Source organism: Lagopus muta, chromosome 17 (assembly GCF_023343835.1).
Source record: "Lagopus muta isolate bLagMut1 chromosome 17, bLagMut1 primary, whole genome shotgun sequence".
NCBI classification, from domain to species: domain Eukaryota; kingdom Metazoa; phylum Chordata; class Aves; order Galliformes; family Phasianidae; genus Lagopus; species Lagopus muta.
This window is the reverse complement of record NC_064449.1, coordinates 6,455,489-6,478,445: the sequence shown is the minus strand read 5'-3', so window position 1 is coordinate 6,478,445 and position 22,957 is coordinate 6,455,489. Positions and strand designations below refer to the sequence as shown.

General features: G+C 44.6%; 1 protein-coding gene across 2 annotated transcripts; it reads left to right on the top strand.

The window, feature by feature from the left end:
- The first annotated feature begins 390 nt into the window (after positions 1–390).
- Positions 391–22,836, top strand: MAPKAPK5 (MAPK activated protein kinase 5). Of its 2 annotated transcripts, none has more exons than XM_048963899.1 (14): positions 391–608; positions 4,663–4,736; positions 5,851–5,926; positions 7,111–7,208; positions 8,157–8,265; positions 10,650–10,739; positions 11,272–11,367; positions 11,991–12,071; positions 15,141–15,328; positions 17,430–17,550; positions 17,692–17,822; positions 18,448–18,569; positions 18,889–18,993; positions 19,627–22,836. In XM_048963899.1, exons 1-14 carry the CDS (start codon positions 573–575, stop codon positions 19,719–19,721), a joined length of 1,422 nt encoding a protein of 473 aa, XP_048819856.1. In that variant the 5' UTR covers positions 391–572; the 3' UTR covers positions 19,722–22,836. The 2 variants fall into 2 exon arrangements, with proteins under 2 accessions (XP_048819856.1, XP_048819857.1); XM_048963900.1 differs by having other exon boundaries at positions 18,448–18,563; positions 19,627–22,833.
- Positions 22,837–22,957: the final 121 nt, after the last annotated feature.

Sequence of the window (22,957 nt, the reverse complement as noted above, 5' to 3'; positions counted from 1 at the left end):
ACTCCGCCCCGCAGCCTTAGGAGCCGCGCTCTTCGACGTCGCTAGGAGGCGCCCGAACCTCGGAAGGCCCCTCAGGGGCTTTCACGGCTCCGTCGCGCTCTTAGGGCTGTCCGTCGCCCGCCTGTAAATCGCCGCGCCGCCTCGGCGGAGGATCCTAAAATTCTCCGGTGGGATCCAAGAGCAAGCGGGGGGCTCGGAGCGGCCTCTCGCGTCGAGTGTGGCGGCAACGAGAGCTCCGCGGCGGGCTGCGCGGCCCGGCGGGGCTGCCCGGCTCGGAGTGCCGGCGATGTCTGGCTCCCGGGCGGCGGCGGCGGCGTTGGCTCTCGGACGGCGGCGGCGGCGGCGGCTCCGGGGCTGAGCGGCGGCGTCGAGCTCGGCCGCGGCCTTCCTGCGGCGCTCTCCCGGCCCCCTCCGGTCCGGCCGGCCGGGGATGAGGCGCTGCGGCTCGGCCACAAAGGCTCCCCCGGGGCTGCCCGGCGCCTAGCGCGGCCCCGTGCCCGCTGCTCCTCGGGCCCTCGGCCCTCGGGCCCGTGGTGAGGACGGGCCGGCGGTTCTCGGAGCCCCGCGGGAGGATGTCGGGGGATACCGAAATGGATAAAGCGATCAAGGTAAGGAGCGGCTCTCGGCATCCCCGCCGTGGACGCCGGTGGCCGCTTCTCGGTGCCCGCCGGCCTTCGGCTGCTGTCGTCTCCCTCGGTCACAGAATCACAGAATGGCAGGGTTGGACGGGACTTCACGGATCATGAATGTCCAACCTCCCTGCCACATGCAGGGCCACCAACCTCCCCATTCAACGCTAGACCAGGCTGCGCAGGGTCTAGAGGTCTAGAGATGCCAACATCCAGTCTGGCCTTGAACACCTCCAGGGATGGGGCATCCACAACCTCTCTGGGCAGCTGTTCCAGCACCTCACTACTCTCTCTGTAAAGAATTTCCTCCTGACATCCAACCTAAATCTCCCCTCCCTCAACTTAAAACCATTTCCCCTCGTCCTGCAGTTATCAACCCTTTCAAAGAGTTGATTCCCCTCCCCTCTATAGACTCCTTTTAGGTATTGAAAGGCTGCAATGAGGTCACCCCGCAGCCTTTTCTCCAGGCTGAACAAGCCCAGCTCCCTCAGCCTGTCTTCATAGGGGAGGTGAAGTCATCTGGGAAGGACAGCTGACAGCTGGGAGAACAGCGGTGAGGGTTTCCCTGAGCTGATCTCTGGGGTTGGGCTGGAGGCATCGGGGGGAAGCAGTGGGAAAAGTTTGAAATAGGGCACTTTAAAAGTTGTGATTTTCCCACTCAAGGCAATTAAGAGGATACAGAGGGTTATTTGGACAACACCTTGTGTTCAGCGAGTGATGTGCACACGGTCAGTGCAGCTTCTGCTGCAGTCACCACCTCAAAACACAGAACTTACACCAGCAAGGAGAAGTTCAATCAAACCTGAGTTATAACCTACTATCTGTGTAGCGGAGAGCTCAGCAAAAAGCTCAGCCTGAAAGAATCAAAGAATGGTTTGAATTGGAAGAGACCTTTATGACCCCCAGCCCCACCCCTGCTATGTGCTGGCTGCCCCCAGTTCAGGCTGCCCAGGGCCCATCCATGGCCTCGGGCACCTCCAGTGATGGGGCACCCACAGATCTGGGCTCTCTTCGCTCTGAGTGAAGAATTTCCTCCTGACATCTGACCTAAATCTCCCCTCTTTTAGTTTAAACCTATTGGCCCTTGTCCTGTCACTATCTGCTTGTGTAAAAAGTTGGTACTCCTGCTTATAATTCCTCAAGTCCTGGAAGGTCCCAGTGAGGTCTCCCTGGAGCCTTCTCTTCTCCAAGATGGGACTGAAGTAAGTTCTGCATTCAGACGGATGCTTCTAACCCAAAGTACTTTCCTGATTCTGTTCTTGATCTGAACCCCTCTGAGCTGAGAGGGGCAGGAGCCGACACAGTGCTGTCCCTACAGCCATACAGCAGTTCTGATACAGGTCTTTATATGAAATACTTAAAAACTGTCTGTTTTGAAAGTCTCCTGAATAGCTGCTTCAGCTGCACTGTGCTAAGACTGATGGCAAAGCAGGGAGCCAGCATATCAGCCTGGTGCTGGATTTCATGGTTAGGTTGCAGCCTGAGCTGTCTGAACTCAGGGCTCAGAATTCTTCCCACTTGGAGCTGTTTTTATTCAGAATGTAAAACCCATGTCTTTTAAATCAATCTGGACTTCAGAAGTGAAGAAATGTTGGACTTCTCTTGGGTTGATTATTTTATTTATATTTTTTTATAGAATGAATCACAGAATGGCCTGAGTTGGAAAGGACCTTAAAGATCACCCAGTCCCATCACCCTGCTGTGGGCTGGTTGCCACCCACTATATCAGGTTGCCCAGGACCCGGTCCACCCTGGCCTTAGGCACTTAGAGGAGTGGGGCATCCACAGCTTCTCTGTGCCAGAGCCTCACTGCCCTCATGCTGAAGAATTTCTTCCTAATGTCAAAGCTAAATCTCTCTTCTGTCAGTTTAAATCTATTACTCTATGTCCTATCACTATCAAAGCTCAGTGAGCTTTGCAAAGATAAATCCTGCAGTGACAAGTAACAGAGAAGATTGCAAATGCAATACAGGGGGTGTTTTTAAGTAGATCCTTTTGGAATTCATTTACTGAAGGAAGCATTTATGAAGCCATCCAGGCTTTGTGACAGATGACACCTTGCACAGAGAGTCCTCAGCATGTTGTGTTACCATCACTTGATCTCAGCCCGGATCCCTCAGTTCCTTCAGGTGATTGTTGGGCAGCCCTGGGGCAGCACTGCTGAAATAGATGTTGGTATTTTCACAGGCAGATTTTTATCAGGGTGATTCAAATATTTCACTCTGTTTGAATGGGATGAGTCAGTGTTGATTTACAGCTTCGTACGGTCTTGCTGCTGGGTTTGGAGCTTTTGTTTCTGAATTAGGAGATGGAAGCAATGTTGTACATGAAGGAGCAGTGAAGTTCTCAAATACTGTGTTTTATATCAGTAGGAGATGGTGAAGAGTGTTTCTTCATTACTGGATTATTCTTTCTAACTTGTGAAGCTACTTTTGAAGGAAGATTTGAATCTAAATAAAAATACAGGGAAAAAAAAGTTGGGTTTTTATTTAGAACAATAATGCCCAGAATGTGCAAAAGGAAATACATTTTCTCTTCATGAAAAATTGACTGATCTGCAGCTTTTGAGTTTGTTCTTCAGGAACTGACAACTACCAGATCTTATTCTCACTTCATCTGATTCCCATTCCTCTGCCCTGTTCTCCCAACTCAGCTGAAGTGTGGTTTCACTCAGTAATGTTCTTCTGACATTGTGCTTTCGCTCGGGTTGTGATGCCTTTGGTTCTCTGTGTCTGAGCAGCAGGAAGCTGAAGTTGGCTTTTCCCTTATGTGCTTCTCACAAGGTAGTGAAATTTGTGTTAATGTAATTGACAGAAGCACAAAGAAGCGTTGTCTGCTTTGAAAACAATAAAGTGCTGTGATCCCGTGTTCCTGGGGCTTTGCTTTTTCCCCCTCTTTATTTTAAAACTCCACCAAAAATCTCCACTTAAAAGCTACCTTTCACTGTTTCCTTTCATGCTATCATCTATGATCAATGCAGTGTCCACTCTGGGTTATTTCCTCCCTTTGTCTCTTACACTCTCTAACCCCTTCAGCTCTTGCCTTAAGGATCAGCTTTCCTCTGGCTTTGTTTCCAACCCTTGTGGTTTCAAGTTTGGCTGCAGTGTGGTCAGTGGGGCCACAACCAGTGGGTCTGTCCATGCCTTCAGCAGCACAGCCTCCATCTGTACCACGAGTGGATGCTGAAGTGCTGCAGTTTTGAATGTGGTTGGCTCTTCTAAGCATTTACTTGCTTGCTTAAGCATCTCTGGAGCCAGCTTTCGCTACCACCTCCTTTGCTTGGAGTTGATCAGAAAGCAGAGCTTTTTGGAAGCTGATTCTGAGCACGTGTGTGATTTGTGCCCCCAGCGTGTGAGCACCATTCTGCACCCTGTATGCGTTTCCCAGTGCTCCATTTGCACCCCACAAATGTTAGGACATGTTTAAACACGACCACACCCAGGCTGTGTCATAACAAACCCCTGCCCTGGTTGTATGGATTTGGACAAAAGGATTATAAACATGAGCTTGGTTCACTCTCAGACAAGCTAAAATGAGTCACGCAGCAGTTAATTTGCAGTATAATGATTCCAAAGGTTTGCAAACCTGGAGAAAACAGAAAAATTATTTTCCATTACACTGTATGACCAAGAAGGATGTGATAACGCTGTAACTGGGCCTTTGCAATTGATCATTTGTAGGAAGAAAGCTGGATTTAAGGGCTGGGCAGGGAGAAATACCCTTTGTACACTGCCTGTGTTAGAGCAGCAAGATCCCATTTGCTGTTCTCAATAATCCTGCTTCAAAATGCCGGGGGGAGCAGCCTCAGCAGCACAGAAATTGCTTTCTGCTGAGCTATATTCTGTGAGCGTTTGCTCTTAGGTTTAATTTGCCTAGGTGAAGCAGAACTGCAGAACAGGCTCCGTCTGCACTCTGCTATCTGCAGATCAGCTGCTGAGCTGGGTGTTTGGGAAGGGCTGTAGTAATTTTGATGTTTGTTTTTTTTGTTTCTTTCTGTTTGCTTTTTCCCCTCCCCCTGCTCCTTCTTGAATAGGAAACCTCCATTTTAGAGGAGTACAACATTAACTGGACTCAGAAGCTGGGAGCTGGGATCAGTGGCCCTGTTAGGTAAGGCCACACACCTGTGGATCTGTACGTAGTATCAGCTGTGCAGAAGTGAGTATGTATTTTAAGTGTGCAAGGAGCAGAAGGCATGGCAGTGTTGAAGGCTCTACAAGCAAATAAATGTCTCTGTACTCACAGCTGAAGTGTGAGCAGGGAATTTGCTGTTGCTGGGTTTGCTGGAAGTAAAAATTCTGCTCACTGCTGCCATATTCCTGAAATCAAGCAGCCCCAGGGATCGGCTGTGAGCCGGTGGCACAGGGAAGTGCAGCTCAGGCACTGATGTCCTCCTGCTGCCCCATCTCGCTGCTCCCATCCCAGTGTCAATGCTGGGACCATCAACACCATGTGCTGCTTTACCAGCTGCTTTTTCAGCTCCTCACATGAGGCCCAGCAGAATGTGCACCCAGCACCAGGTTTCGTGTGGCTCTGTGACCAGTGCAGGAGCTGGAAACAAAGCGTGTTCCCCTTTGGGAGCAGGAATTTGTTTCCAGCGCCTGTGCTCAGATGCATGGGAGCCTGGTGGGCTGTTGTCCCCTGCCACCATTTATCTTTCTTTTCAAGCAATTGGATTCTCGTCCATTTTCTGTCACTGCCTCCGATCTTTATTAAAATATCCCTTTGTTCTCGATGCTTTTTGCTGCCTGTTCATAGGGCCCTGCCCTCTGACGTAGTTCAATTGTTAATATTAAATGGGGGGAAGAGAGAAAAAGCGTGTGCAGCACGGCTGGTGGCCTTCAAAATCAGGATGTCCGTGCAGAAACACTTGATTTATTGCAGACACCATCCTCCATGGGAGATGCTCAGGCTGCCTCTGTGTGCTTTGGGGTTTTTCATCACAACTGGCTCTTGGGGATGAATAGAAGGAGCGCGTTCAGCCGTTTGCACGGCTCTGAAGCACTCCTCCTGCATTGCTGAAAGCAGAGCTTTGTGTCGGGTGGTTCTGCAGAAGGTGTTTGGTTGATTTGGAAGGCCAAAAGCTGAGGCTTTCAGCTGGGATATGGTGACGGTGCTCTGTGTATCCCATGTTCTGAGCATTCCTTGTAACTACACATCAGTTTGCTTGAAGTATCTCTTTAACATCCTTGCTGACCAAATAATTTTCTTGCTGTAATACCAGAGTCTGCGTGAAAAAATCCTCTCAAGAACGCTTTGCACTGAAAATCCTTCTTGATCGTCCAAAAGCTAGAAATGAGGTACAGTTTTTATTTGTTCTCTGCCATCTGACGCACCACAAAGGCTTTCCCTTTTAAGGAACTGCTGCAGCAGTTTAATATCTGTGTTCTGCAGGTCTTGCTGTGCAGGATTCCTTGCATTTAGTCCTCCAGGCTTGTTTCTGGAGCACAGGGGTGGGGACACCGGGTCTGCCTGGCCTTGAATGTTCTATGTTAGCTGTATGTGTGCAAGAGGAATCTTCAGAGCTCTGCCTCTGCCCCGTGCAGTGTAACATGAATGGCTGAGGTGTCATTCTGTGTCCACACATCTCATTCTTGGATGTCGCTGCTGTAGGAGCTGCCAAGAACACCTCAAGTTGCACATGAAATTGTTTGGGTTTGTCTGTATAGGAGAAACTAAAGAAGCTCACTGATACCATCTGTGACTTGCTGAGGGTGATGAGCATGCCAATGCACCAAACCATCAGCCTCTGAAATAATGAACAGCTATTCAAGTTTCCATGAAAGTGGGGGGGGGGGGGGGGGGGGGAGGGGGTGTTCAAATTGTCCTCAAGGTTCAGGCAATTTCCATTTGTGGACTAAATTTTCCCTTACTGCTCCCAGAGGAAGAAGGTTTGGATATGAAGAGCATCCAGCCTTGCAGTTCAGGTCACTTTAGGTCAGGTGACATTCCTTAGGTTCCTGTTTCAGAAAGTCTGAGCAGATGAGTTTCCTTGCATGTGTCGTGAGCACTGCACTCCTCCTCTTGGACATGAGAGGAGCAGAATTATGAAATGTCATGTTTTATTCTTGAATTTCAAGATATGTGTCAGCTTAAGTCTGATCTTCATTACAAATTTAAAGCTAGTTCTACTTCTAAATTTCTTAAACTAAAAAAAAACTCTCAGCAAAATTAAAAACAAAGGGCAACAACAAAGCAGCCCTAAAGATTGGGCTTTATCAGGAACTGCTGGATTTCATTCTGTCATCTGTAACAAATGGACTCACAAAGCACAAACTTATTGTCCTAGTCTCAGTGTGTAATGGCTGCTGGTTACTGATGTGGATATTTAGGTGTTTTAGGTATTTCTAGCTTTTTGAATAGTTGGAGGAGAATTTTACATTGCGTGTGAGCAGTGCTGAGCAGCAGTTGAGGGGGAGAGGGGATCAGAGCAGCTTGGATGCACATCACTATGTACAGTAATGCTTCTTCCCTTCTCTTTAAGGTACGTCTGCACATGATGTGTGCAACACATCCAAATATTGTTCAAATTATTGAAGTTTATGCTAACAGTGTGCAGTTCCCACATGAATCCAGCCCAAGGTAAGACTGCACAGCGTGTTTCATTCCCACAGCTTGCTTTCCATATTTAGGCCAAGGTATAGTGGAGTTTGCTTGCTTTTTTTCCCCTTGCAATCAGTGTGGCCAAAATGAAAACTTACTGAGGGTTCCAAACATTTCTGTATGTCAGGCTAGGCAACATTTACTTTTTCCTGTTCTTGACACCCAGGCCTTTACATATTTAAAAAAACTTGATTCCTTCAGTAATGGTTTTGAGCACATCTTCATTTCTGAGGTTTTGCACTGATTCAGTCTGTGACAGCTGCATTGGCCGACAGGATAAAATATAGGAGAACTAGAAGTCAATTTCTTGAGGCTCTGCCAGTCCTCATCTCCTTGATGTCTATACTTTGTCCTTTGCAATGACGGCAGTAAAACTGTAAATTAAAATCAGGAGGTACAGCAGAGTAGATGAGTATCATTAAAGATGACCCTCGACCTCCTGCTTCTCCCATGCCACAAACATCTCTAGCATGCAGGCAGCTAGCTGGGCAAGGATGGAGGCAGACAGGTGTAGGTGTGCTCCAAGCCAGCTCAGTTTCAAGCACTCTGCCTGCATTATTACTCTTTGGAGGTGGAGTTGCACATTAGTGCATCTCAATGGCTCCCAGACCCGAGCTGGTGGAAGATGTGGATGCAGGGTGCAAATGCACCCGTGTCATGGGATTTGTTCCAGTGAAGTGAGGTGGGTTCTCAGCATGAAGAGCAAACTGTGGGCTCCTGGCTGGCAATGAGTCAGGTGTGGTGGGAGCCAGAGGATCTGCAGGTGATGTACGAACTCAAACAATGGCTCAGAACAACTAAGTGGAAGAAGCGAGTATGTCTGTTTCTTTTGGCCTGCATCTGTAGATATGAAGTATGCATTACTAGCTTAGCAATTCTGTTCTTTTGATTAATTTTATTGTAACAAAATGAAATGCTTTTGAACAGGGCTCGGCTCCTAATTGTAATGGAGATGATGGAAGGGGGAGAGCTATTTCACAGAATCAGCCAGCACCGGCACTTTACTGAGAAGCAAGCAAGCCAAGTAACAAAGCAGGCAAGTTAACATCCATATATAAGCAAATCCATGAATGCTAATGGCTAAAGTATTTAGCAATTTCTTGGTGGGGGGGAGGTGGGAAAAAAGGAAGCTAAAATAATTCTCAGTTCTGATCGAATGATCATTGCCTGCTTTGTTATAATCTGACAATGCTAAAGTTTCAATACAAGGAAAGAATTTGAAGGTGTGGGCTCCTTCTGCTGTGTTGGGACCCTACTGTCTGCTGTCCTTAGCAGACAATGTCCATGGTTTTCCTAACACGGTTTGCAGACGTTCACTAACAAGAACTCTTTCCTGCACAGTCTTTGTCTGTATGTCTCACTATTGTCCTGAAAGCATTCCATCCACCACTCCACAGGCTCTCACCAAACAATGCTTGCTCCTGAGCTCCAGTTTGAGAATCATTCTTGGCTGTGACATAGAACTTAGAATTTCTTTCAGCTCTTAAATGGGCTGGCAGACAATAACTTGTGTCCTGCATCAGTGGTTTTTCACCTGAGTTCTGTGCTTAGTTTTGTGGAAGAACCCAAGAGGACTGTCCAGCTATAGCTCATGTTTTCTGTGCTGTTCTGATTTTGTCCTTCCCTCTCCATTTCTCTAGGCAGCTCATTCTTGAATGTTGTGGTTTTTGAGGGTCAGTATTTATTACTAGACATTTTGGTGTCCATGGGCTATTTGTGGCTTAGCAGTGCATCTGCTGTGACTAACTCATCCAGCTGGAGTAAGCAGGATGACAAAGCAGAAGGTCACTGTGGGATTCACTATGGGGAGCCCTAGTGTCAGCTCTCAGTTCTGGGTGGTTTGTTCCTTTAAGCCCAAGCTATTGGATGACTTGTGGCACCAGAAAGCTTTATTCCATGTAGGGGATAAAGGAAAGAGAACGTGAGATGAGATCATACAGCATTTGGTATAAACTGACACCATTGTTTATGAATACACCCGGTTCCTGATCACCCCCTTTCCCCTCTGTTGGGGAGATGATGTTTTTGGTACTGAGGCCAACAAAAAAACAAAAAAAAAAGAGGGCTGAATAATTTCATCTTAATATTCTGTCTTGTGCTTTGAGTTATTTCTAATGAAATGCTAATATTGCTGCTACTTTTTGGCTTCATCCAGCAAAGAGATTAGGTGGAAATACAGAATTATTCTTGACACATTATTGTCATGTCCTTTGAGTGGGCATTTGATTCTGGCACTGCAAGGCAGTTACTGGGATTAACATGTTGGAAAATTCTTTTAAAACTATACCTTTACATTGAACACAGATTTGATACACACTAGGGTTGTTCATGCTCCAGTAACTCTTTGTGTTAACATTTATAGGCACTGTTTATAAGCAGTGCTTATAAATGTACTTTGGAAGCAACATTAAAGCCTTATTCTTTAACCTGGTGATTCTCATCAATGTCTTGAACAGATCTTGGTTCCTTGTAGCCAGCAATAACTAAAACCTTGTCACAAAGCTCCCTCACTGCATCTGAGAATACTCATTATATTTGTTTCTGAGCTAAGTTAACACTGAACTTCTTCTGTCACAGCAATCTGCAGTCGTTTAAGGACTCAGCACTTCACCCAGAGTGCTGCTTAAGGGTGTGATCCTGCAGGAGGAACACTTTCAAATGAGGATCATGTGCCTTTACCTTACTTTGGTTTCAGGAATGCTGTTCAAGTATTTATGATTTGTTTTCCTTTAAACAGGTTGCACTTTCAGATGCATAAAGTCTGTAGAGCTTTCATGACAAGGTCACAGCTTTTTAAACCATGGCAGCGTAAGAAGTTGCCTGTGAAAGAACTGAGTAATACATTTCTGTGTACTACTATGTGAAATGAATAGACTGCAGGCAGTACCTTCAAGAACTGAAGAATAAAGCTGCCTGAGTGGTAACTGTGGAGTTTGTTAAAATGCAGTAAAATATTTTGCTGAAGTACTGAGGCAGGAACTCATGTTTGACTTACATAATCACTGGAGAGCATGCAAGCAAGTTCAGTCACCCCCAAGGGCTAGAACAGCATATAAAAGGACGCTGTCATGACTCATTTCACTTCTGGCAGGTGTAGTAATGCCCACAGTTAGTCAAACAAAAAGGGGTGGGAAGCCCACTACAACTTAGCTTTTATTTTCTGTTTGCTTTGAGTGAAATGTAAACTGAAGAGCTTCGTTGGTTTCATCTCCCTGTCTTCACACTTCACTGCACTGTTGCTCTGTACAGCCAGGGTTGTCTTCCCTCAGAGTTGTATACAAGCAGAATTAAAAAGGTTGGGGCCTAGGCTGTGTTGGCAATGTCTTTTTTAAAGGTGATTGAGAAGATAGAAAGACAGTAACTCTCCAGGCTGAAGGAAGAGTTCTATAATTGCAGCTGATTTGTTGTGCCCTTTTTCAGATAGCTTTGGCTTTGCAGCATTGCCACTCACTAAACATTGCACATAGAGACCTCAAGCCCGAGAATCTCCTCTTCAAGGACAACTCTTTGGTAAGATTAAAACTTGGCATTGTTTTTTGCTGCTGAATTCTATAAAAATGGCTCCATGATGATTTTCAGAATAGTTTAAAAACGTAAACTGATATTAATGCAATATTTTGGTGACAGAAAGGAATGACTTTTGGCTTTGTGTGTTTCCATACCCCTGTGTGGTCATGGGGAAAATCCTCTCTGCCCCACATGTCATTAGGATGTTTTATACATGCCATGTAGCTGCTTTGACTGAAGTGTGCATACCATGCCACATGTTTCTTCCTTCTCTTGCCCATAACCTGCACTTGCAGTGACCTCCCTACAGTGCATTTGACTCTTTCCAAAGCAGAGAAGACAACTGCTTTGACCCCGAGTGCCCAAGAGAACAAAGATGGTTGTTGCAAAGATTGGTTTATCATCTCTTAGCTGCTTTGTGGGATGATAGGTGTGTAAATACAAAACAGGAATACATGGGGTAAAGGTAAGATGAGTAGGAAGCATTAAGGATGTAGTAGAAATGCTGATTTTGTAATGTAACATCTCGTTTTAGGATGCACCTGTTAAACTGTGTGACTTTGGGTTTGCCAAAGTAGACCAAGGTGACTTGATGACACCACAGTTCACTCCATATTACGTAGCACCTCAGGTAACAAACTGTTATGGTTTGAAGTTATAGGGGGATAATGACCTTTTGCTTGTGCCTTCAAATAATCTAATATTAAAAGCCCTTGCTGCCTTATTAAAAGCTTCTGCATGCAGGAGTCTTGAGTAGTTTAGGAGCAACCTTTCAAGACTGAGTGCTACAGTGGTACACTGATCAGAATAGGAGATCGTGATGCAGGTTTCCCAGATTGTGTGGTTGGTTTGAAAAAGTCCCTGCTTCACAAATCCTTGTAGCTCAGGCTTATACAAGGTTACATTCCAAATGAATGTGCTGAAACAGTGAGGTTCTATAAAGGCAGTTGCTTAGGAGGAGGGCAGTGTCAGAGGTTTACCAGTTGACTTTGACTTGGCTCCCTTGTCATTATGCATTGAGACATGATTTATAGTTGCAGACAGGCTGGTTTTTGTAGCACTACTTTACCTGCTTCACTGAATCTTTCTCCTGTGTCAAAACATTCGGTTTTAGGAAGAGCTGAGTCTGGCAGTGTTCAAGAGCTGTAATAAGGCCACTAGTGGAAAAGAATGCAACATCTTTGGCATGGGCATCTTGTTTGTGGTGTCTGTAAGTTGTGTGCTTTTTGCAATCTTCTCTTCTTATGGCAACAGGTATTGGAGGCACAAAGGCGGCATCAGAAAGAAAAATCTGGTATTATCCCCACCTCTCCAACACCATACACGTACAACAAGGTAAGCCATGAGACAGGCTGCATGTCAGTGTCTTCAAAGCATTTTGTTGAGTTGTTTTTTTTCCCTCCACAGATTTAGATGCTGTACACATAGTCTATAAGTGCAGTTTGTCACCTAAGACAATAAACTTTATTGTCCTCAAATTTCAAACGCTTACAGCCAGGAGCAATAAAGTTGTTCAGGTCTCTGTGACATCCATACATCTAACTAGGTAGACATCTCACACTGAGCTACAAGCAGGATCTACAGGGAACTGGAGGGAAACATCACGTTGCTCGCTGGTATACTTATGTATCTTCAGCTATAGGGATATAATATCTTTGGGGCTGTATTTCTCAAATGTGTGGCTTATTCAACCGTTCTGAAGGAAGGAATAGGGTGTTCACATCTACATTGGTATTTCTCCCCTTAAATGTGCTAGGGCCAGCCCAGGTTTCATTCAGTTGATGGGGAGGACTGGTACAAATAATGATCTGTGCAGGTAGCTGTCTTTCTCAGTTAGGTTAAAAGTGACCTGGTAAAGGGAGAAGGGGAGTGAATCTGTGTTTTTTCTGGTGGAGTAAATAATGGAATTTGAATGAATTTGGTCCCAGCCTAATTAATGATCCTCCAATTAAAGGGAAAATATGCACTCATTGTTAACAGGATCACTAAATGTAAATGAGATTTTTGAGAGACCAGGTAGGAAGCTCTTTAACCTCCATTCAAATGAATCCTCTTCTCTGCTGCCAGCTGCAGTTTCTGGATATGCAAAGCACTGTTTAGGCTACGTTGGTCAGACAGTCGTGGTGGTGTCTTGTCTGCATCAGGGCTCTTCTGCCAGATGACTGGTAGCACACTGAGTTGTCTGAAGCAGGAGACCATGGGCAATGACAACTGCTGCTGGAGCATTGGCAGAGTTGTGACAGAATGTGTCCTGAAAGATTGGACTTCTTGGTCACTGCAAAACATCTTCCCTCCATATCAGCATCGCTCACTTCACAAGGCAGAATCAAGTATTGACTACTGTGGATTGAAGCAGGTTGAATCTCAGATAACAAGGGTTATCTTTCATTGTAAAAGGATAGATGCAGTTCAGAGTCACTTGAAAGTGGTTGCTTACTGTTCATACTGTTCATTTCTTCTTTAAAGAGCCAAATAACCTTGTCCAGGGCAACTAAAGCAAAATGTGGGCCGTGTTCTTGTACAAAATAGAAAAGCTTTGAAAATAGGTATCAACTGGAGTTTGCATACTTGCTAACAAGTGCCTCGATCACCTGGGTGTCACAGCGTGATGAGTGAATTTGTTTGCATGTGTTTCATTTAAAAAGTGCTACTTGGTCACTCTGAACTGCTTTCAGTCATGGTGGCAGGACTGACTGCAAATGAACAGCCTCATCCTTACCTTGCCAAGTGTGACTCACTTGCAAAAGCAACTTCTGGCATATGCCTGGTTTCCCCAAATAGACTGTGCTAAACTCCCAGGTACCCCATCCTTCCACAGCAAGTCAGAGCCTGGCAGAAAGGCCTGTGATTCACCTTCATGATCAGCAGCTCCATCCCACAGATGTAAATTGGAGGAAAAAACACGTCTGTGATTTCCTGAGTATTTTTGTTAAGCTGGGTGCATTGGATCAGATGTGTGTGTTTGTCATAGTAGAGGAGGCTGACTCTTGAAAAATAAAATCTCAGAACCATATCCAGAAAGAATTTAGATTTAGACACCTGTTTCCAACTTGCACATCTAAAATCCTATTGGTGCCATTAGAAATTATCTCTAGTCACAGTAAAACAGAAAAAAACAGTAAAAATCACATGGCTAAATAGAAATTAAGACTTCTAGATCCATCTGACTGACACAAATACCTATGTGGAGTGACTCTGTGGCCAGAAGTGAAGGCTGTAGTTTAATGTTCAGTAAGAGCTGATCCAGGTGCGCTCCCTCTGGAAGGAAACAGTCACACCTTTGAAAGCCCTTTTCTGGGTCAGTGCTGATCCGGTCAGAAACCAGCCTTGGGAGCTGGGAATTCTGTTTGCCAAGTTTGTCCATGTGGCTTCACAACCAGAAGTGCAGCATTCGTCCCCAGGGACAGCATGGTGCAGCTGCACAGGCTTCTGGCTTTGGAACTGATTGCAGAACCTCTCCAGCCCCTCAGCTCCCCAAATCTGCCTTCAGGTAGTTTTCCACAGCCACCTGCACCTAGCTGGAGCTCAGGATTCTCCTGTCTGTATATTCCTGACCCTTCTTGCATTGCTATAAGCCATCGGAATTCCCCTGGAGGACTGAGAGTGCTGAAAACCAACCAGTAAAAAAATAAATAGATAAATCCCTGCACAAATGTAGGAAAGAAATATTGCAGGTGGGTGACAGATGCAGAGGCAGTCCTTCCAGCCCCAGCCTGCACCAAGCAATACCAGAGCTGCATCGCTAAGGATGTGCTCCAGTCAAAGTCTGGGCAGTTATGATCCTCTTCCCTTCTTCAGAGTGGTTGTGAACAACAGATATCCAGATTCTCTCTTTTTTCTTTCTTCCCTATAGTATCACATTCTTAAAAAGCGATTGAATGATATTCTGATTTCTGCTCTGACATTCAGAGCCAAGGGTTCAGCTATCCTGAGGGGTAATGAATACGCAGCTCGTTCCAGCCTCTGACGCACTGCAGTTTCCATGCAGGTTGCCATTGCCCAGCAGAGTCATAGGAGCACGTTCTGTAAACAAGATGGCTCAAGTGCTGGAAGGGTTCAGCTTGGCAGCATGGAGTTACCTTGTGCTTGCATGTTTGCCAGGAAGATAATTTCAAATGCACTTTTAAACCAAATGAGCAGGGAGAAACAGCGAGCAGGTATTACCCTCCTGAAGGAAAGAGCACAACATCCAGCAGCTAAAAGGGAGAGAAATACTTAGGAAATGTTTCTGATTGAATTATGGCCTTATAAGAGAGGAAGAACAAACCCATGAGGATGCTCAGATGTTCCTTTTTTTCGGAGCTGTGCTCCTGTGTCCATAGGGATCATGTAGAACATTTAACACAGGTTTGTCGCTGCAAATCAGTGATCCTTCAAACCCAGTGATCCTTTCCTTGCTTTCAGAGCTGTGACTTGTGGTCCCTGGGTGTCATTATTTACGTGATGCTGTGTGGATACCCTCCGTTTTACTCCAAGCACCACAGTCGGACAATTCCAAAGGACATGCGGAAAAAGATCATGACAGGAAGTTTTGAATTTCCAGAGGAAGAGTGGAGCCAGATCTCAGAGATGGCAAAAGACATTGTGCGAAAGTGAGTCAGCTGAGGAGAATGTTGTGTTGCTCTGTGCTTGTATTAAGAAATTGGAAAATCACTTGACAGTGCCTTAGCACATAGGGATTGTTTTTGCAGCGGCGGGGTGAATTGTCTGCAGCACACAGAGCTGAAAAGATGCCTATGTCCAGCACAAAAGAAGTTTGGTGAATACTTCCCCCCCTCCCCCTTTTTCTTTTCTCTCTGTGTACAATTTCTGATGACCCTAAAGTTGCTGGAATGCACTGTGCTTTTATTCTGTAACTGCCTGCACAGCTGTGGGCGCTCTCCAGGTGTACATCTCCTGTGGCAGTGTCCAAACTCGTGTAAAACCAAAGGGCAGAGTGTCAGACTATGAGATGAGGTTTTCCATGGGTATTTTGTTCTAAATGCTGCTTGGGAGCTGGTTTTCCTGCAGTACACATCTCTCATTTGAAGTATTTCAAACGTTGTGATCCAGTGGTCCTATCTGAAAGCATGAATGTAACACTGATTATGTGCTGGCCTCACTTAATTTTTTCAAAAGCAAGAGGGACTTATTGCCTTTGTATCACCAGAGGAACTGGAAGGGTAAAAGCAATAGAAATAGGGGGGAAAAAAAATCTGTTATACAGTTTTAAACTGTTGCTGTCATTTGTGATGTAATTAAAACCTCCACAGTCTTAACATAGTTTGGAAAGAGTGCTGAGTCCCGTTTATAGCAGCACAGGAAGGCCCAAATCTTTCACCACATAAATTGCAGATTATGTGGCAGTGAAAATTCTGTTTAAACCGGGGTCAGCAGTCATAAGGTTTCCTTGTGTTTTAAAATGGCCATGAAACTCATGGAGTGCTGTCACTTGGCTTCAGTTCACTCAATTCCTGAGTAATGTTATCAGGACTCGCTTTCTGGTCTGTCTTTTTCAGCCAAAGAGTCTGAATTTGAGCTTACAGTGCAGGAGTACATTTAGAATGTATATAATTACAGAGGAGTTTACATTTTATTTGTGTGTATGCACTTCACATGAAGGCTTGCTTCTGGAGAGCCTATTTTGCATTGCGGAGGCCATTTCCCTTTGAGCGTGTCAAATTGGTTTCTGACCCCAAGCTCTACATGCGGAACTGCTTGAGTATAGATGAGGACATTGAAAACTGATGAAAAAGGAAGGCATGTGTCTTGGATTAACACCGAACTGACAGCCTGTTTGGCAGCATGGCCTTGCAAGTGAAATGTTACGAGCCAGTCTGTGGTCTCACTGGCGTTTTGTAAAAGTGATTTCCACTTTCTTGGTACATTAAACAGTTCTGCTCTGCAGCCAGGAAGCTGATTTGGAGTATTGTCTGAGAATGTGTGACAAACCGATCAACTCGTTCTGTTCCTAATTGAAACATTTGGAATACTTGTCAGCACTCTGTGTGAAATGTTATTTTTCTATTAAACAGTAGTGATTATCATGGGAACGTGAGTTTATCTGCATAATCTCTTTCCAGGGTGTCTTTCCAGTAACATTTGATTCAGAGGGCTTTTCAGAGATTTCAGAATAATGTTCCTTTTCATTCTGAGTCACTGTAGCTTGCCAAAGCACCCATTATTTCAGGCTTTCACAGAGGGGAAAAAAAGCAAAGGGGTTGCCCAGTGGAAGCAGTTAATTCAGAAAACAGGTTTTGAGCTTTGAAGCTTTGCCTTACTTAACCATGCCCACAGTGCTTGGTCTGCATATAGACTGTCATGCAGATGAGCTTTAGACACGCGTTTCTATGGCGTGTCGGCCTGGATCATTTCCAGCTTGTCTGGAAGATAATTTCCCATGAGGGAGGATGTGAATATAATGTTCAGCTGGATGCAGGTATCAGCAACATGGCGTCGGTGCCTTTCTTTACACCGAATTGCTGCTAATGACTGAAGGAGCTGTGACTGCGTTAAGATTCACCGCAGCAAGGCTCAGTGAGGCTGATGGAAAGTTGGGCTGCCTTGAGGTCAGCTGAAGGTTTTGGTTTATTGGGAGCGGTTTTGTTTTTTGGTCTCCTTAGTGTTTAGAGATTGCCAAGTGCTCTGCTCACACGGAGCCGTGCGTTGTGCATCCCAAAGACCTCTTTATGGACTGATGGATTCCTCTCCCAGGTTGCTGAAGGTCAAACCGGAGGAGCGGCTGACCATCGAAGGCGTGCTGGACCATCCCTGGCTCAACTCCACTGAGGCACTGGATAACATCCTGCCCTCTGCCCAGCTGATGATGGACAAGGTTTAAACAACGTTTTGTTGTATCAAGATTATTGCACAGAGGAGCTGCTCAGCTCCTGGGCGGTTTGAGAGTTGTCTGTCACACCCCGGCCGTAGCTAACATTGTCCATCAATTCACAAAGCATAATTCTTTTCATTCCAGGCAATGGTTGCAGGGATACAACAGGCTCATGCAGAACAGCTTGCAAACATGAGAATCCAAGACCTCAAAGTCAGTCTCAAACCCCTTCACTCCGTCAACAACCCTATCCTGCGCAAAAGGAAATTGCTGGGGTAACTGTCTAAAGCTGTTTTTGAAAGATCAGAGTGTAGGCAGCTGTGATGCTTGGAGAGTGGCTTTAAACGTGTTACAGGTTCATTCCGTTGTAACTGTGCTCCTGAATTTCTGATTTGGTTGCCACACTCTTCATGCAGAAGCGGGTGGTTGGAGCAGGTTGTACTTGCATGATATGGTGCCTCTTCCAAGATAGGGCAGTGAGAAAGGAGATGGAGCAGGTATTATGTGATGGTGGAACAGATCCATTATGAGATGAGTCAGATGTTGAGAAGGCAACACGAGAGAAAGAATTGCAATTTTTTTTTTCCAGATCTTCACATTTGCTTACAAAAAAAAAAAAAGTCAGGTCACCTCTCTTTGTTCAGGTTACCTAATTGAAAAACAGAATGATCAATTTAGGATTACCCTTCAATTAGTTTGAATTAACATTTATTTTTCTTCATTTTCTTCATTTAAAATGGTCTCGTAATGCAGCATGTTGTAATAATTAATGCTAAATTTGGCTCCCTTTCACAGCTTTCCAGACAGTGAAAGAGAGTGCTCTGCTGGTGCAGTTATGCAACGAGTAACAGACATGACTTGCATCCAAAGTGTGATTGTTCCTTCCTTGTTCTTTTGCAGCACCAAGCCAAAGGATGGTGTTTACATCCACGACCCGGAGAATGGAAGTAATGATTCCAACGTGGCTCTGGAAAAGCTCAGAGACGTGATTGCTCAGTGCATTCTACCACAGGCTGGTAAAGGTTGCCACTTTTAAGAAAGTTCCATTCCTAAATACACCAGGCACTGATTTCTTTTCCTGTGCCTCAGGATCAGTGCATCAATACTGACAGTCTGTCTTGAGAGGATGTTTTCTGTGGACTGTAGTGCATGCATAAGAGTGTCAACAGCAACATGTGGAGCTGTTAAAATGAACTTCCATATAGGAATGTTTGCCTTCAGGCCAGTTTCCCAGTTTGCGTGAGGCAAGGGGGAATAACTGAGCATAATGTTTCGTAAGTGCTGGATGTTGCTCAAAGGCAGAATGACAAAGCTCCTGTTTGTCTTTGTTCTCCTGAACAGGAGAGAATGAGGATGAGAAGCTGAATGAAGTGATGCAGGAGGCGTGGAAGTATAATCGGGAGTGTAAGTTGCTGCGAGACACTCTTCAGAGCTTCAGCTGGAATGGTGAGGAACTCCTCCTGGAGAATGGTGCTAATGCTGGTGAATGGGTGGGAGCAGGGATCTTATGACATGGAAATGAAAACAAACTGGAGTTTGTGCCAGGCTGGTGTAGGTTACAGCCCTTCTCCAGCATGGATGTGTTAGAAATTGAGGCTTGAAGTTCTGCTTTAAAATCCCTGTTTGAGGTTCAGGATAGAGCTCTCAAAGGCACCAGGTTGTTTACAGACTTTGCACAGATAGATCTTTACATTAGAAACTGCTTCAGCTGGTTTCCTTCCAGCTGCTTATTAGCCTCGTTCTGTTGGAGGCTGCTGCCCTTATCTCTGTCAGCACAACATCTCTTCTGCTCAATTTAGGGAGGAAATGGAATTAAACTAGGCCAGCTGCTTTTGGGGCTGCTCAGATGGCTCTTGACATAACAGAGCATAGTGTCAGCCAGGTTCACAAGGCTTGGCCATGCCTCTTCCTTAATTATTGTTTTTTGTTTTAAGCAGAGCCAGAGATCTTCACTCATTTTGCTGGCCCTGCAAATGCTGTCCCAAGTGTGTTTTCTTTCCAACCAGTGTGCGATGCCAGCAGTAAGGACTTTCCTCCTTGTGCCCAATGCCTGCTGACTACCTGTTCTTTTCCTTTCAGGCAGAGGATTTACAGATAAAGTGGATCGACTAAAACTGGCAGAAATAGTAAAACAAGTTATTGAAGAGCAGACAAACTCCCATGACTCTCAATAGCTGGAGCTTCTTAATCTTTTTTTTTTTTTTTTTTTTACCATTTAAGATTTATTCTTTAACTGTAAAAAGTATTTTTATGTAAATTAATAAATCATAATTATTTCATTAAATTTCCATACTGCTTGAAAATGCTGTATAGTTGTAGATACAAAAAAATCATTGGTACTGTAATATTTTTTTAAAACTCAGTTCCTTGAGGTATATACGATCACTTACGTACTGTTAATCGTAAGTCCCCCAGATGGGGCAAATTATATTGCTAAAAACCATTCTTTTTCTTAATAACCAGTTGCAGAAGCTGCCTTCCATCTGCTATACATACAGCCAGCTGCAGTGACTATGTATATGAAAATGACAGCCAGTTTCTCAACACCCTGCTCAGTAAGTACTTGAAGCAAGTGCTGTGAAATACAAACTTCATAGCTACCCTTTGCACCTAAATTCTGAGTATGTAGAGGCAACAAAATAGCCTTCTGTTCTGCTAGATGACCCCAGAGCCACGCTTGGCCTTGCCAAGGGCACCTGAGTCCATATGCTAGCTGTGTTTTTCAGTTCTGATCAGTAGCTGCCTTTCTTTCCCTTGTAACCCATCTTCCTCAGAACTTCTTTATGGCCTAATGGCCGTTCAGCATAAGGCTCCTCTTTTTATCGTACTCTTCAACAGCAGAATCAAAGAATGTTCTAGTTACTTACGTACAAGCTGTTTTTATTTTCCTGATGGGATCTTTTACAGACAGCAGTAAATATGGGGTCCATTTGTTTCGTCTCCAGATCAGAAGCTGTATGTGTTGCACCCTATTCTTTCCTCTCTAGAAGACCCAACACTTTGTTTCAGACTTATCCTCTTGTTTGAAAGAGATCATCGTGGCAAGGTTCCTGATACTGCTGTGTGAATCCACAGCGATCCTTCTCTTGTGTCACCCTCTGGAGTCCAAGCTCCCCATCTCTTTGAGGCCTTCGAGCTCCTCCTGGTGGAGCCACAGATGCAGGGCTGCTCCTTGACGCGTCCTTACGCTGCCTGGACCACGAGGCTGTCCAGGGCAGATTCTTACACTAGTTTGGAACATTGGCTCCAAAAGCTGCTTTTTTTATTTTAAACGAAACAAACAAATGAAAAGATTCTGTACATATTTCTAGTTTTCTACCTTCTGACACTTTTCTTTCTTTGAGACTGGTCGAAGGCTTTTTATAGAGATATTTTGGTACCAAACATGTGCAGACGTTGAATGAGTTTGGTCTGCAGACTGAAGTGCCAATTCAGGGCTATTAGTATTGACTCTTGATCATTATTGTTATATTTCATAGCTCGTTAATTTTGGGTTTACATTTCCAAACTTGAGCCATGAATCTCCCATTTTCCTGACGGCAGTCCAGCCTCCTTTTTTGTCTCTTTTCTATAACAGACTTCCTTGTAACCTTTAGCTTGGATGGCAAACCACTGTCTGACTCTTTCTATACGATTTTGTAAGCAGTAACTCAGTTTTTCTACATGAAGGAGATATTTCATTTCCCATTCTTCATCAGCACCTTCTCAGCTTTCTTTTAATCCTGTTGACAGTTTTCCAATGCCTGATTTACTGCAGAGTGAGAACCACAGTCCCCAGCTGACCATCACTTTCTCTGATGGAATCGGGGAGTTTTGGCATAAGCCAGAATTGTATTTCTGACACTACGTGGAATGTTTGTGTACTGACATGCATCAATGACAACTGGAGGGAATTGGCAGGAGATGAGTATTTGTCATTTCTTGATCTTGCATCAGTGACTTTGTAGGCCATATATGCCTTTCTGTCCTTGTCCTAAATACCAAACCACGTCAACATCTGCACAATCTTGAAATGTATAGACATTTCCTTTATAACTTGAAATTTGTCTTTTTTGGGGGAATATCTCATGGTGTGGGAACGTCTAAGGATGGCAAATAAATAAACAAGGAAATCACCAGAGTTTGAATAGGAGCGCAGAAAATTCCCCACTAAAGCACTTTGCACCCCTGCCCTCTGAGGAGGAAAACACTCTGGCACTTTGTTGGGAGCCAGAACTTCCAAGCAGAAGCACGGATCAGTTTGTAGCTATGCCATGCCACAGCCTGATCTGCTCAAGCAGCTTGGGAGCATATATGGGAGTATAACATGGGGACAGGATTGTTCTTTGGAAGACTGATCTGCTGCTAAAGACAGCAAGGCTTCTAACTGCGTGTGATGCTCTGTAGAGATTGCTTCAGCCTGTTCTGCACTACCAAGAGCAGTTACCAACAGGGCAGTGGGTGCATCTGTTGTGTTTGGGTGTCGGAAGGGAAGTCACATTTCTGAGGGCGTTGGTGAGGAGGAACCGTTTTCTGTGGGTTTGCTATTGATTTTAGTGTCTGTGAGAACTGAGAGTGCTCTGATTAAAATGGAGGCAGGGAGGGACAGATTAGGAAAATTCAAGGTCAAATCGTTTTACTTCGGACAAAATTGATTCTTTAGCTCTTGAAAAAAGTTACGTTTTGGATTTCAAAATCAAATACACTTGAATTGATCTCACTTGCATATTTTGAAGTGATATTTTCTCTTTTGTGTTTCTGTTCAGTTGACATGAATGCAGGATACCTTATCTTGGTTGTGTAGCCTTTTAGTGGTAACAATCTACTGATGCTTTACAGCAGACTGTGAATATTGTAAATATCTTGAGATGGAAGGGTTGTGTGGGAACAAGGAAGACATTCTTTGTAAAAACACTAAAAGGAAATGGGGAAGCTGTGTCACTGGGTTGGTTGGTTGGTTTTTCTAGAATTTTATTTAAGAGAAAAGTCTCAAATCATTTGACTTTTTCAAAACTTTATGTATATCTGACTTCTCCTGTGACTTGATTATTTAAGGCATATGTATTAAAAGGTTAGAAGAACTTGACTAGAGAAAGATTGGAAATAGCAACATGTCAAAGTTTTGCTGTCACACCTTCACATTTTTCTTTTAGAAACCTCAATCTGTCCTCATCTGCCACGTTCAACTCCTGTGTATGAAAACATTTGCATTTCTCCTTTTCAGTGTTACCTGTAACATGTTAGTTTATTTCTGATCAGTATTATATTGTAAATATTACGCATCGGTGTATATAAATGATTTTACTAAACTTACTGGTGGCCTCTTTGTTTGGTCCCCGAGTCCCTTTGGCAGTGAAGGGAAGAGGATTGGGGGGGAGGGATCACCGTGCTCCTGGTGCCACCCTGAGCTTCCCCACGTCCCCTCTGCCCT

Coding starts and splice junctions, on each gene's coding strand:
- MAPKAPK5 (XM_048963899.1), top strand. CDS start 573: ATGTCGGGGGATACCGAAATGGATAAAGCGATCAAG. Junction 609..4,662: donor AAATGGATAAAGCGATCAAG/GTAAGGAGCGGC, acceptor CTTCTTGAATAG/GAAACCTCCATTTTAGAGGA. Junction 4,737..5,850: donor GGGATCAGTGGCCCTGTTAG/GTAAGGCCACAC, acceptor CTGTAATACCAG/AGTCTGCGTGAAAAAATCCT.